At 39.0% G+C, this 14,884-nt stretch overlaps 1 protein-coding gene across 1 annotated transcript; it reads right to left on the reverse strand.

Annotated features, from left to right (window-relative positions):
- Window positions 1–1,639: 1,639 nt before the first annotated feature.
- Window positions 1,640–12,911, reverse strand: LOC139647060 (myosin heavy chain, fast skeletal muscle-like). Its single transcript, XM_071522886.1, has 39 exons — window positions 12,705–12,911; window positions 12,475–12,618; window positions 12,224–12,380; window positions 12,100–12,127; window positions 11,897–12,011; window positions 11,692–11,784; window positions 11,536–11,599; window positions 11,356–11,454; window positions 11,159–11,262; window positions 10,903–11,041; window positions 9,622–9,740; window positions 8,952–9,101; window positions 8,697–8,867; window positions 8,305–8,605; window positions 8,057–8,127; window positions 7,854–7,941; window positions 7,612–7,729; window positions 7,409–7,532; window positions 7,195–7,331; window positions 6,857–7,112; window positions 6,518–6,760; window positions 6,257–6,433; window positions 6,022–6,167; window positions 5,847–5,937; window positions 5,354–5,743; window positions 5,125–5,251; window positions 4,836–4,954; window positions 4,552–4,748; window positions 4,271–4,454; window positions 4,007–4,172; window positions 3,717–3,841; window positions 3,252–3,560; window positions 2,961–3,164; window positions 2,728–2,853; window positions 2,451–2,621; window positions 2,261–2,365; window positions 2,057–2,152; window positions 1,822–1,953; window positions 1,640–1,739 (listed from the first exon to the last, which is right to left on the reverse strand). Exons 1-39 carry the CDS (start codon window positions 12,909–12,911, stop codon window positions 1,719–1,721), a joined length of 5,814 nt encoding a protein of 1,937 aa, XP_071378987.1. The 3' UTR covers window positions 1,640–1,718.
- Between the last annotated feature and the right edge of the window lie 1,973 nt (window positions 12,912–14,884).

A 14,884-nucleotide genomic window follows, 5' to 3' on the forward strand; every position in this document is an offset into this window, starting at 1 on the left:
ATAAGTTCACTTATAGTATAGTTCACAGTATAGTTGCAGTACAAAATAAAACTTAGATGTAAGCTAGTTGTGTACTCAAAGTTTACTACTCTTACACTTAAAGTGTACTTAAAAGTATACTTTTATAAACTAAAAAGTGGGCCAATTTAGTCCCAAGAAGTATTGACGTAAGTATATAACTAGTACACTATATACATACATATACACTACATATACACTATATACATATATATATATTCTGGTAATGGATTATAAATGCAGCCAGTATGAATCAATCTGTTACTCTCACACCTTGGAAGAATTGTCAATAAAATCAGCCAAATGTTTATCTGTTTCTTTGTGGGTTAATAACACTGTGTACATAAAAGATCAGGTTCAGTTCCACCCATGTACTATTTACTCTAAACTATTCCACCCCAAAGCTGACTTGTAAACTTGAACATGTAAGTTTATAAGAAAGTATGTAAAACATATGCTGGAGTACTACCTCAAAGAAGCTAATATGTGTGAAAAATGTATTTAATAGGCTACTCTATCAAAAGTGTTGGACAAGCCAAGTACACTTAAACTTTCTGTATAAGGCAAGAATACTTAATTATACTTTTCTTAAGTATATCTCAATCAAAAGATTAAGTACAAGTATAAGCCAAATATACTTAGACTTTTATGTATATTTTTTCAGTATAAGCCAAGTATACTTAGACTTTTCTGTATACTTTTCAGTATAATCCAAATATACTCAAGTATACTTTTGTTAAGTATATCTCTGATAAGTACATAAAAAGTAAACTGAAAGCATACTCTCTTATTTTTTAGTTTAAAAGAAGTATACTAATAGCACACTTGAATAAACTTCTTTTTTGTAAGGGCAGGCATATTCCACCCGGTTCTGCTACAGTAGAGTGAGTGATGGTAGAAGCGACAAATCCGTATTTGATATGAAAATCTGAATATTTGCATATCAAAAGCGGGTTGGGCACAAAATCAGATAATTTGCATATCAAATGTGGATCGGTCGGAAAAAAAACGGCTTTATAAGTTAAATATCTTAAAAATTGTAAGAGATATCAAAAAGTTGAATACAAGGACAGATTTCCAAAAGGAGCTGAACAATTTACAAGTTTCTAGCTGAAAATATGTGGAATTAGTTAAGTTCAAAAACCGTAATGCTAATGACAAGATGGCAGAGAAAACGAAACTTAACTCTGCGAATAGTCACATATCAACAGCACTAATTGGTTGAAAAAAAAGTATAAAGGGTATGAAAAAGTTGAATGCACACCTCTGATTTCAGTATGGACTGAACAGTTTAAAGTTTGAATGAAGTTTATAGATGAAAGTATGAAGGAGTAGATAGGTGGCAAAATTTTGGAGAGAATAATGATAAGTTAGACTAAGAACAACGCAAGTGTTGCTTACAGCAAGCCCACTAACTAATCAGCAGGAAACCATTGATGAAGGATGAAGAACAGAGTTTAATTACTGCATTTACAAATGCATTTGTTAGTCAGTTAACATGAAGACATTTATTCATGCCTTAGTTCACCATTTGTTCACCATTAATTAATGCATTAACTCATGTTAGTTAATACAACTTTTTTATAAAGTGTTACTGAATAATAACAGACAAAAGGGAAATATTTGTGGTAACATTTATTGTATGCAATCAACAATGTCATCATATTTTATGACTTCTTGTGATGCTTTAATAAGAGAATTTATTCAGCTGCTTCTTTTCCCTGTGAAATAAACAAATTTTTCAGTAATTTCAACATTTCTATTCAATGAATTAACATGCACTGATGAAAAACGTGTGTTTACCTTGCCAGAGTCACGGCTCTTAGCTCTCAGCTTGTTGACCTGAGACTCGGCAATATCAGCTCGCTCTTCAGCCTCCTCCAACTCGTGCTGAATCTTCCTGCACTTTGTCAGGTGAGTGTTGGCCTGCTCCTCCTGTGAAACCATCATAAATTCTCATTGCAAATCCTAAGACTAGAGTAAAAATTGTGAAAACGTTTGCAAATAGATGAAGTATTTTTACATGATTTCAACTTACCGCTTCCTCAGCCTGCCTCTTGTAGGCCTTCACCTTCAGTTGCAGCTTGTCTACCAGAGCCTGCAGCCGGGTGCCATTCTTCTTGTCCTCTTCAGTCTAATGTAAGTATGAAGACAAACATGAATGACCATTAATAATTGACATATCTTTTAATATGGTCATTTAGTCAATAGGAACACTGTTACAAAAGTAAGCTTGGTATACCTGGTATGTGAGTTCCTTCACTCTCCTCTCATATTTACGGACACCTTTAACAGCGTCTGCTCCACGTCTCTGTTCAGCTTCAACCTCTGCCTCCAGCTCACGCACCTTCAGAAATTAATTATAAACTATGAGACTTATTTTGCATATTTTGTAATGTCATTTACTGTAATCTGTGTAACAGTTATCTTACCCTGGACTCCAGTTTCTGGAGCTGTTTCTTGCCACCCTTCATGGCCAAGTTCTCAGCCTCATCCAGGCGGTGCTGCAGGTCCTTGACTGTGATCTCCAGGTTCTTCTTCATCCTCTCCAGATGACTGCTAGTGTCCTGTTCTTTCTTCAGCTCTTCAGCCATCATAGCAGCCTAGAAAAAGGATTATTTATGTTCATTTTGCATGCCATACAAAATTCATGTTCTTCCAGATGTATGGATGAGATCTGGGTGACTATGAAATAAAATGTAAACCCACATCAGTGATGGCTTTCTTGGCCTTCTCCTCTGCATTCCTTGCTTCCTGAACACTGTCATCTACTTCACCCTGGACTTGGACCAGGTCAGCCTCCAGCTTCTTCTTTGTGTTCATAAGGCTTGTATTCTAGGAAGAGGAAGGAAAAATACAGTTTAGCAATGACTATAATGATGTGCACATATTATTTAAAAATGTATTGATTATAGAATTAGTGTAGAAATTATTTTGTTTACTTGAGAGTGCAGCAATCCAACACGCTCACTAGCATCCACCAGCTCTTGCTCAGCCACTTTACGGCCTCTCTCTGTCTGTTCCAGAGCAGCCCTCAGCTCTTCAGTTTCAGCCACCATGAGACCATTCCTACGCTCGACCATAGCGGCTTGCTCCTTGAGGTCTTCCTGCGCTCTGAGAGCATCATCAAGGTGCAACTGGGCATCCTAATGTGAAGATTGTGTTGTAGAAACAGAAAAAGTTCAGAATGTTGCTGCACATAGAATGGCATGTACAGTTGTCATGTGATGTACCTTCAGTTGTCCCTGGACATTCCTCAGCTGCTTCTGGGCCTCAGCAGCCTGGCGGTTAGCGTGACTCAGCTGAATCTCCATCTCGTTCAGATCTCCCTCCATCTTCTTCTTGATTCTCAGGGCATCGTTCCTGCTCCTGACCTCAGAGTCAAGAGTGCTCTGCATGGAGTCAATCACCCTCTGGCTGTTCCTCTTGATCTGCTCCATTTCCTCATCTTTCTCTGCCAGCTTTCTGTCAACCTCACCTTTGATCTGGTTGAGCTCCAGCTGGACACGCAGAATCTTGGACTCCTCATGTTCCAGAGTTCCCTAAAATGTAACAAATATTAAAACATAGCCCGTGTTGTCTTCTGAATGTAATATTGGGCATGTCTCTATTGTTCAATAAGATATGTAAATTTCATGGACAAAGGATAACTTATACATTAGCAATTCTAATGTTAAGCTTTCCAGTTGAAATTTCACCTCAGCCTCCTCAAGAGCTGACTGGATCTCTGACTTCTCTGTCTCCACCTGCTTCTTGGACTTCTCCAGCTCATGGATGCTTTTTCCAGTCTCACCAATCTGTTCAGTCAGGTCTGAGATTTCCTCTGCAGAAGGTTATATATGTTTAATATTGCTAAATCGAAGAATGAAGGCTATGTGTCTCATTCTAACTGATATATACATATTAACAATCATGAACATATTTCAATATTTCAATTACTATTTTCAATTTCAATTACTATTGCTAACATTATCAGATAAGAACTCACGTTGCAGGTTCTTGTTCTCCCGCTTCAGGGTCTCCAGCTGATCCAGAGCTTCCTCATAAGAGTTTTTCATCTTGAACAGCTCAGTGCTGAGAGAACGAGCCTCTTTCTGAGCTCCCTCAAGCTCTGCCTGACCCTCCTCGTATTTCTGCTTCCATTCTGCCAGCACCTGCATAGTAATTTAAAATGAGCAATGTTACCCAATTTTGGAATGGTTATACTTTGACAATTCCGGTGGCTGTGACAAGGTAATCAGTGTCAACACACCTTATCAAAGTTCCTCTGCTTCTTGTCAAGGTTGGCAGCCAAAGCATTGGCTCTCTCCACATCAATCATGAGGTCCTCCACCTCGCCCTGGAGCCTCTGTTTGGTTTTCTCCAGAGACGCACACTTGGAGTTCACAGCTTCAATCTGTTCCTCAGCTTCCTGAAGGCGCTGGGCAAGCTTTTTCCTGTTAAGCATTTGCCAAATGTAATCATTCATGTATAATATTCTAACAAGTATTTTGTAGAGACAGTGAAGGAAAAACAAAATCTTCATTGACTCACTTTGACTCTTCAAGCTCCTCAGTGCGCTGGATAGCATCAGTTTCATACTTGCTCCTCCATTGGGCCACTTCACTGTTTGCCTTGGACATTCCACGTTGCAGCTCTGCCTTGGCCTCCTGCTCCTCCTCAAACTGTTCCCTCAGAAGGTCACAGTCATGGCGGGCTGATTGCACACCGTGGGCAAGGGCGTTCTTGGCCTGCAAAAGATTATTAAAATAAAAAACAGTGAATGTATGAACATACAATCCTTAAAAAATCTTGAAATCTCTGACCATTTTCCTCACCTTAACTTCCTCCTCAATTTGTCTCTTCAGCTCCTCAATCTGTTGTGTGAAGGCTTGCTTGCCTCTGGTCAGCTGGGAGACAAGGGCTTCTTTCTCCTCAAGCTGACGACCAAACTCACCTAGATGGAAATGGATTCTTTTGTTTTAGTTTAAATATATACATTTCCAACTGACCCAGCATTGAAGTAAAAAAAAAATGGCTACTAATTATAGATTGAGTCTAATTATGGATTGAGTTCAAAAGTACATTGGTATATTTTATGAACAAGTCAATGAAAGTAAGACTTGCCATTCTCTGTCATCAGTCTTGCTCTCTGACCGCTGATGTCATTTATCTGGCGAACATTCTCATCATTCTTAGCCTTAAGTTCACTGAACTGGTCCTCAAGGGTGCGGCACATCTTCTCGAGATTTCCCTGTTTATCAACATTAGACAGGTTCAATAATTCTCCCACTAATACTATGTTTTTTCTCAAGTGTGTATATAAAGTACATATGTTTATAAAATAACGTTATACCTTGGCTTTTGCCACAGCTTCCATATTGCTAGACAGGTCATCAATCTCCATCTTGTATTCACTCTTCTCCTTCTCCAGCTTCTGCTTGACACGCTGCAGGTTGTCGATCTGTTCTCCCAGCTCTGCAACACTGTCAGCCTGCTTCTTGCGGAGAGCAGCAGCAGTGGCTTCATGCTGTAAGGTGGACTCCTCAAGGTCACGACGCAGCTTCTGGAACTCAGCTTCACGCTTCTTGTTCATCTCAATCTGAGCAGCAGTGGCTCCACCGGCCTCCTCAAGTCTCTCACTGATCTCTTCAAGTTCCCTGGAGAGGTCAGTTCTCTGCTTCTCAACCTTGGCGCGAGCAGCACGCTCAGCTTCGATCTCTTCCTCCAGTTCCTCAATACGAGCCTTGAAAGTTAAGAAATATTGTTAAATGAAGGTATGCAACTGACACATTGCATAAAAACTCAATGATAAGTTTGACATAGATTTGAAATCAAACATTACACACCTGGAGCTCTTTAATCTTCTTCTGTAGCTGAGCACCCAAGGATTGTTCATCTTCAATCTTACTGAGATACTGGCTTATCTCAAAGTCCTTCCTGTTGGGTAAATGACATCATCATAAGATACTGGTGGCAATAACATATTTTGTGCATACAGTTTTCAAATTCTGTCCACATTACTTCTTGATTTTCTCATCAGACTGCTGCTTGTCATTCTCAAGATCCATGATGGATTCCTGGGTCAGTTTCAGATCGCCCTCGAGCTTCCTCTTTGCTCTCTCAAGGTCCATGCGGAGCTTCTTCTCTTGCTCCAGAGAACCTTCAAGCTGAAAAATACCATGTGTTTATAATTACAAAGGGTTAACAGCAAGCATATATTCTTATTAAATAGCAAATAGCATGTTCATGAACTCACATCATCCACTTGTTGCTCAAGCTTGGTCTTGGCCTTGGTCAGAGTGTTGACTTTGTCTTCCTCTGCCTGCAGGTCATCAAGAGTCTGCTGATGTGCCTCTTGGAGGGCTTTCTTCTCCTTTGTCAGCTTAGCAATGCTCTCATCTTGAGAAGCCATCTCTTCAGTCAGGTTCTTCACCTGAATATGTAAAAACACATTGTCATAACTGGGTAATTATTCAAATATTGGATGATATATTGGACAGAGTGAATATCCTTGAACCTTGTTCTCAGTGGCATGCTTCTCCTTCTCCACTTTGGCTAAGGTAAGCTCCAGGTCATCAATGTCCTTCTTGAGCTCAGAGCATTCATCCTCCAGTTTCCTCTTCTTGGCAGTTAGCTCAGCATTGGATTCCTCCTCATCCTCCAGTCTCTCAGTTGTCTCTTTGAGTTTTGCCTCCATCTGGATCTTACTCTTGATAAGTCCCTCACATCTCTCCTCAGCATCTGACAGATTCTCTCCTTCCTAGTTAGAGCAAAAGTGAAAAGGGGGAAACATTTCAACATTTGCTCTGGAAAAGATGTGAGAAATCAACAAAGCTTTCTGTTGACATTTACTCACAGATGCCACTTGCAGCTGCAGATCATTCTTCTCCTGCAGAAGAGACACCATCTTCTCCTCCAGTTCCTTCTTCTTAGCCTGGGCTGTGGCCAGGTCTGTTTTCATCTTCTCATAGTTTTCCTTCATGTTCTGTAGCTCCTTCTCAGTTTCAGCACTCTTCAGAAGGGGTTTAATCTTGTAGTACACCTTCATCCATGGCCAGTGTTTCACATTCATGAATGAGCGGATGTTGTACTGGATGCTGTAAATGGCTTCCCTATGGAAGGAAATCACTGTTATGTACAAAGTCATTTTGGCACTGCATTCAGCCTAAATATATGGTTAGAATTTCCACTTGCCTCCTTTCCATCATCTTCACAAACTCCTTCCTCATGACATAGGCACGGCAGAGAGCCTGAGTCATGGTGACCAGAATAGCAAGCTTCTCATCTCGCATCTCCTCAAGGGTACCTAGTAGACCAGCTTTGAAGAACACCTGACGAGAACATAAAAATATTATGACAATTGATTTTCATCCATGAAACGGAGTTTAGTTTTTTAGTTTTTTTTTACCTTGGTGTGTCCAAATTTATACTCCTCATGATTCACATCAATTGACCCAAGCAGCTTCTCAGAGGCCTTCTTGTTGTCAATGAATTGTCCCTCAGGGATGACGCTGGCATTCAGTACTTTGTACCTATTGCAAAACAGTTAATGGTCACATTCGAGACCTTCTTTTCAAAGTTAGGAAAACTCTGTGGTAAATTAGGTAATACCTCTGCTTGAAGTCACCATAGAGGATTCTGCTAGGGAAACCTTTTCTGCAGATTCTGATACCCTCCAGCACACCGTTACACCTCAGCTGGTGGATAACCAGGAAGTTTTCCATCAGACCTGTGAAGAGGTTGTTACTTCATAATTATTATGACAAAGTAAAAGACCCACTACCGCCAAGCTGTGTTAAATGACTGCAAACTGTATGGACAATATTAAGAACATTAGTTAGCTGTCAGTGTACCTGGAGTCTTTGACTCATTGGGAATCAGGCAACGTACAAAGTGAGGATGAGTGCTCCTCAAGTTGGTCATAAGCTTGCCCAAGTTCTCCTGTAGATACAAGATAAACCCAAATATTCTTCATGAAAAACATAAAATAAGAAAAATTTTGCATTTATTTGAGTTTAATTACAAACAGGCACTTTAGGCTGTTCTTAAATTTTACCCTGAACTGTGAGGACACAGTCTGCATGGAACCACCCTTCTTCTTGCCTCCCTTCTTGCCACCGCCAGTCTCTGTTGATTTTGATTTATTAATATCATGAGTTGATAGGTTCAGTGTTGTTTACTTATGATCAAGCTTGAAAGTTATCATTCAACTGACTTTTTTGAGTAGGCATATTGTTTATCTTAAAAACAAAAACATTAATTAATTCCCATAATCCTAATTAGCGTTATAAAGTGATACTGTACCTTCAACGACAGGGGGATACAGGACAGGCAACAGTTTAACACCAGACTTCTGGTACAGCTGAACAACAGAGTCGTTCAGGGGATCCTTGTTCTTGTCCAGCCAGCCACAGATATTGTAGTCCACAGTTCCAGCATAGTGCACCAGAGAGAAATGGGCCTCAGCCTTGCCTTTGGCTGGCTTGGGCTTCTCAAATGCTTTGGTTTTACCGAGGTGCTGGTCATACAGCTTGTTCTTGAAGGTAGTGTCTGAGGCCTTTGGGAACATGCACTCCTCTTCAAGGATGGAGAAGATGCCCATGGGCTGTATAAAAAGTGCAAAGAGATACATCATGAAGAGGCACTGTTGTAGCATATCATGAATTCTAACATAAAGTCACAACATTATTGTGTACCTTTTCAATGAGCTCAATGCAGGCAGCCAAGTCCATGCCAAAGTCAATGAACTCCCAGATGATACCCTCCTTCTTGTACTCCTCTTGCTCCAGGACAAACATGTGGTGGTTGAAGAACTGTTGCAGTTTCTCATTGGTGAAGTTGATACACAACTGCTCCATGCTGTTGAACTGTCGGTGGAAATAGGATTAACCTAATATATCACAAACTTTGTTACAAAATGATCTAGTCCATTACCATGAATGCATACTTACATCAAAGATTTCAAAGCCAGCAATGTCCAGCACACCAATGAAGTATTGCCTTGGCTGCTTGGTGTCCAGCATTTGGTTGATGCGGATGACCATCCACAAGAACATTCTTTCATAGATAGACTTAGCCAGGGCGCTCACTGAGTTGTTGACCTGAAGAAAAGTTTCATTTGAATCAATATCATTAGAATCCACAGTGTCACAAGGACGGTCGTGATTTAATAAAGTAGAGATCCATCAATTGAAATCCATCAACACATGCAGGAACAGCTAACAGAGGACATTCAGATGCAAACTATAAATGTAATTAGTGAAATTTCTCGATTACAATAGAAATACTTTCTACATACTTTAGCTTCATGAGGAACTGGGAAACTTCTCTCCACTGAATTTTGGAGCAATTTGTTTAGTGAATCATGGGAGTTATATTTGTGTTTCTTCTTGTTTATGCATTGTTAAAGTACCTAAAACTGGGCTCAAGTACAATTCCTGATCAAAAATATTGATCTACACTCCTCCGCTGTCTTTCGTAACTGTTCATAGAGGGACAAATAAAGGACTCCTTCGTGGTATTCACAAGCATTTACCTGAAATTGAAGCTTAAACGTATTCATGCACTGGCTTGTGACTTAATAATGAGATGCGTATGAAATTAACAGAATAATCTGCTAACCTGTGGCACAGTCTGTCCCTTGGTGACATACTCATTTCCGACCTTCACTCTGGGGAAGCACAGAGCCTTCAGCATGTCAGCCGAGTTCAGGCCCAACAAGTAAGAAATCTTGTCAGCCTCTGAAAATGTCACAAAAATACATTTACTAGATATATGACTGATTTGTAAAACTTTATGATTCAATGGTTGGCTCAATTTTATTTTATGCTGCAGGTGTGTGGGGTTTTGAGGATGCCCCTGACTGTAATGCGATCCAGAGTCGAGCCATGAGGTGCTTTCTCGGGGTGCATAAATATACTGCAAAGGGGGCTATTGAAGGGGACATGGGATGGGAGTCATGTCTTGTGAAGCAGAGATGTGAAATAGTTCGGCTATGGAATCGCCTTGTCCAGTTGCCAGTGGAAAGGCTGACCAAAAAGATCTTTAATTGGGACAGAGCATACAGTTATCCTTGGTCAAGAGAAGTTTCTGCAATATTTTCTCTTTCTGATTTACATTTAATCTTCAGGAACAATTTGCAGTGTAATATAAATATAGTCAAACAAAAACTGTTAAAGATCCATAAGGAACGATGGAAGGAGGAGATTTGGAAGAAGCCAAAGCTCAGAAACTACGTTCAGATTAAAGAAGATTACTTCACAGAACCTTATAGAACATTTAATTTAAAGAGAGGGCAGAGGTCCTTATGTGCTCAGTTAAGAACTGGTACCTTACCACTGGCAATTGAGGTAGGCAGAGATAAAGGTATTCCTGAAGAGCTGCGTTTATGTGTTTTCTGTGATCTTGGTGTTGTTGAGGATGAATTTCATTTTATGTTTCACTGTCCTATGTACAGCAATTTGAGGAATCATCTATTTGAAAAAATTCAGTTGAAGAACCCTGATTTGTTTTGGTTGTCTGAAGGTGATATGTTGAGTTGGCTCTTTAATGAGGAGATTTTTGTTTTAGCAAGATTTATAGAAAATGCATGGCAGCTAAGACAGCGAACACTGTATCCAACATAGTTAATTTCTGTCATGGAAATTGAATGTTTATGAAGTGTTCTCTTTTTGAATTTGTGGAACTGTATATTATGATGTGTCATATTGCCATCCTGACTGTTGTTGTTGTCTAGTGTCTTGTGCCCATATGGGCTGGGCACCATAAATGGTGCAGGACACTCAAATAAACATATCAATCAATCAATCAATCAATCATGTAAAATGTGACATAATAGAAAACGCATATTTGATTCGTTTAACGCCAGAGGTTTTTTAACTCATCCATGAAGTTAATCCTCACCCTCTGTGCCATCTGGCTCAGCCTGCTCTTCACGCTGCTTCTGCTTGAACTTCATGTTACCATGGTGGAGCACAGCACCGGTAAACTTGTAGATGCCCATCTTCTCCTCATTGGTGAAGCCCAGAATGTCAATAGCAGTCTGTATTCAATAGAGAGTAAAAGTCACTATGGAAAATACATTTTACTGAGTAATTGTGATGGAATATTGAATGTATAATAGATTCAGAAAATGAAAATGAGAGTGAACATCACTGACATCAGTGGCAACCAACTCTTCTTTGTCATCAATGCTGGCCACAGTAATCTGACCCTGACTGCACATGGGGAAGTCATAGGGGTTGGTGGTGATGAGCGTCATTTCTGGAGATCAAAAAAGGTTTAAAGTAATGACTGGTTATGGACCATGTGAACAACGTGGGTTGTTTTAACATTGTATCACAATGTTTAGCTCACCAATCAGCTCAGGTTTGTGGTTGGTCATCATCTGGTAGAAGATGTGGTAGCCTCTCTCATCAGGAAGCTGGAACGTCACTCTAGACTTCTCCAGCAGATCTATAAGCATTGTTCATGATTCAAAATCTACACCACTGATAATGCCAGTCATTCCATTTAATATGTGAAGTTGATACTTACATGTCTCAATATCAGCACTAGCCAGTTTACCAGTTGTGCCAAAATGGATTCTGATGAATTTACCCTGTTTGGAATAGCGTATTGTTTAACATCCCTCTGCATAGGCAGTATATAATTGAAGATATTTCTCACAGTTTGAAATCCCTCCATACTTACAAAACGAGAGGAATTGTCATTCCTCACAGTCTTGGCATTACCATAGGCTTCTAGCAAGGGATTGGCTGCAATAATCTGGTCCTCAAGTGACCCCTGAAATCCATTTTTTTTTTTTTTAATATTCATTTCATTAGTACATTTCTATTTTGTGTTCATTTTTCAGAAATGTTTTCAATGTTTTTAGAAAATACTCATGATAATTTACCTGCATCTTTCCTGATGTTTGCTCCTTCTTCTTTTCTCCACCACCCACTGAGATTGTTGCAAAGTACTGGATGACACGCTTGGTGTTCACAGTCTTTCCAGCACCAGATTCTCCACTGGGGATGGATATGTAGATTCAGAGAAATTAACTCAATTCATTTGATGCTACTGGTCTTACAGAGGTGCAATAGATGTAAAACTTACGTGATCAAGACAGACTGGTTCTCCCTATCTGCAAAAGGAAAAATGAAGAAATATATTTCTTATCTATGTAACATAAATTATTGAGTTTATTGATAGTTTATACATTTTCTTGACAAGAACATACCAGTAGCCATGAACTGGTAGGCATTGTCAGAGACAGAGAAGATGTGGGGTGGAGCCTCCATGCGCTTTTTGCCTCTGTAAGCAGCTACAACCTGAGCATCGTACACTGGGAGCCACTTGTAGGGATTCACAGTTGCGCAGAACAGCCCAGAGTAGGTCTGAAGGGGATGAGAGAGATATGACCACTCACAGTATGTTGTATATGAGTCCATGTGCAATATTATACTTTACTCCATAGGCAGAAGAGCTTACGTAGATCATCCATGCTGCATAACGCTCTTTGAGGTTATACAGCACAGCGGCTTCATTGAGATGGGTCATCATGGCCATGTCCTCAATTTTGTCATACTTGGGAGGGTTCATAGGGGTGACATCATCCTCCTTAACCGTCCTCTCCTGAAATATTGAAACACAATTTCAGCTTGTCTTGAAATTCCAACAGTAAGTTTCACTGCTGTGAGTTTCATGAAACTTCAACCTACCTCTTGGGTGGTAAGGACTTTGACGGTGACTTTGCCACCCTCTTTCTTCAGGATTGTACATTTAAGGTACAGCTCCTTAACATCAGCCACATATGCAGCGGATTTGGCATCAAAGGGTGCGCTTTGAGCCTCAATCCTCTCCTTCTCTGGCTTACGGAGATAAATGGCGGCCTTGCCATAAACGGCCATCTCCGCGTCAGTACTCATGTTGGCGGCTTTCTGTAGATTGACAAACATAAATTAACTTTCCTCTTATCTGATGTGCATTGTTTGTTTTGAAGACTGTATGATACATGGATTCTTTATATTCTGTAGTTTAAATAGAGAAAAGGTAACTCTCACCTTTTTCTACCACCCAATCACAGAGGAACTTTTCACAACCCCTAAATGAACAAAGAGTTTTTTGTGATGTTTGAGTTATTCATTGAGTTTCAAGTGATACAGTTAGTATAGAGATTACAGATTAGTATATTATAACCAAATGCAGATTAGTGTAATATTACTCATTTACATTTACTAAATTTTAATTATAGTCACACAACCATATTTTTTACCCTTGACTCCTTACTTATTTGGAATATTCTTTCTTCACTGATGACCTTATCCTATTTCACATCATCATGCCATTATCTGAATAAACATTAAACTGTTAAGTAAACAAACACTTTTATCAAGCACTAAGCATCTCTAATACAACTTCTTTGTTATTAATGACAGCTGAAACATCAGTCTCACTTACCAGCAGTTCGTCGTCTCTGAAATCCCCTGCAGCCTGTCCATCTCATCATGATCCTCCTTATATTAATGTCATTCTGCAGGCCAAGCAGAAACTAAATATGGGGATGTCTTCAAAAGGCTCTAATGCATTTTCATTTGCATTTGACGCCCCCATTGGCCCCCATCTTGTAGTGCAAAATAATTTGCCATCTAACTGTCTCATGTAATACAAGATAAGAAATCATTTTCTGTCCATATATTTCATGTAATATAAGTGAACTCTTAACTGACACGGTAACATATGTGAACCAGTTGAGCCTAAAATCTAATTCAACATAGGAAACAATCCTACATGTATAATGTTTGCACTGATTACAATACATCAGATTTACCAACATCTCTTAACTCAATTTAAGATTTTATACTGCATAGAATTTAAATGTATTGCAAATACATATTTAAATTTGACCATACTATTTCATTTGTAATTTGTTTCCATACATACTGTGGTATGAATTAATTTGATTTGACAAATAAAAAAAACAATCTATAAATAAATCAGGTCAAGCTTTAACACTTGTGCTTGCAGCATTGCAACCATTACTGGCAAGCCTTTTTTGGTATGCTTAGTGGTTATAAACTTTTAGGAGTTCATGCCAGAGGACAAGATTTAATACAGGACTAGCAACTTTACAGTGGGTGTAGTGTTGCATGTATTTATAATTTGTTTAGATTAATTTTCCATTACAACATGTTTTGGTTCTATCAACCTATTTTATCTTCTAATGAAAATAATAATATTTTTCTTCATCATCATTAACATGGGTAAGTTTAACAAAATTTATAGCAAAACTCAAGCCTGGTGTGCTACAGTTTAAGTTAAATGCTGTAAACAAAAATAGAGCATGCATAATGAGGTATGTAATATGTGAATGTGACATTTATGAAGGCAAACCTATACTGTAGTATGGTCTCAACTGATTTCTTCACTTACACACCATGATATTAAATCCTTTCTATTTTCCATCCATTTTCCATTTTTAAAGTGTTGATTTACCATTTTTACTTTAAATCAATCCATTTTCGGTTTCTAGCCTTTCTAAACACGTTATTATGTGGTATGTGTTCATGGAAACAGAAAGGAATCTGAATTGTAGGGAAGAGGAGAGACTTTTACTTTACAATACAAATCTGTAATTAAGGGCAAGTTTAGTCCCACTCTGACTAGTCATCATAAGAAGAACATGTGGAGAGCCATCTCTGATATGATAAACAGCACCTTTCATTTTGCAGTAAAAAAAAAAGTGTGAGAAATGTAAGTACACCATTCTGGCAAAATGCAGAGTGGAGATAGCCAACTTCTGCAGGGAAACAGAAAAAACAGGTAAGCTTAACTTCAGTTACGCTTTCTGTAAAGAAGGTTATTTTTGTCATCTAATGGGTATTCTGTGTTGGTGGCCCGC

Source organism: Centroberyx affinis, unplaced genomic scaffold (genome assembly GCF_046629955.1).
Source record: "Centroberyx affinis isolate AG114_WGS23_722 - 3 ecotype Tasmania unplaced genomic scaffold, CSIRO-AGI_Caff_v1 ptg001041l_1, whole genome shotgun sequence".
In the NCBI taxonomy this organism is placed as follows: Eukaryota; Metazoa; Chordata; class Actinopteri; order Beryciformes; family Berycidae; genus Centroberyx; species Centroberyx affinis.

Bases quoted from the DNA above. Each gene is read 5' to 3' on its own strand.
- LOC139647060 (XM_071522886.1), bottom strand. From the start codon at position 12,911: ATGAGTACTGACGCGGAGATGGCCGTTTATGGCAAGGCCGCCATTTAT. The intron at 6,168-6,256 runs GTGAGTTCATGA...GGTATTTTTCAG, and splicing joins TTGAGCAACAAGTGGATGAT to CTTGAAGGTTCTCTGGAGCA. The intron at 4,455-4,551 runs GTGAGTCAATGA...AATGCTTAACAG, and splicing joins GAGGAGCTTGAAGAGTCAAA to GAAAAAGCTTGCCCAGCGCC.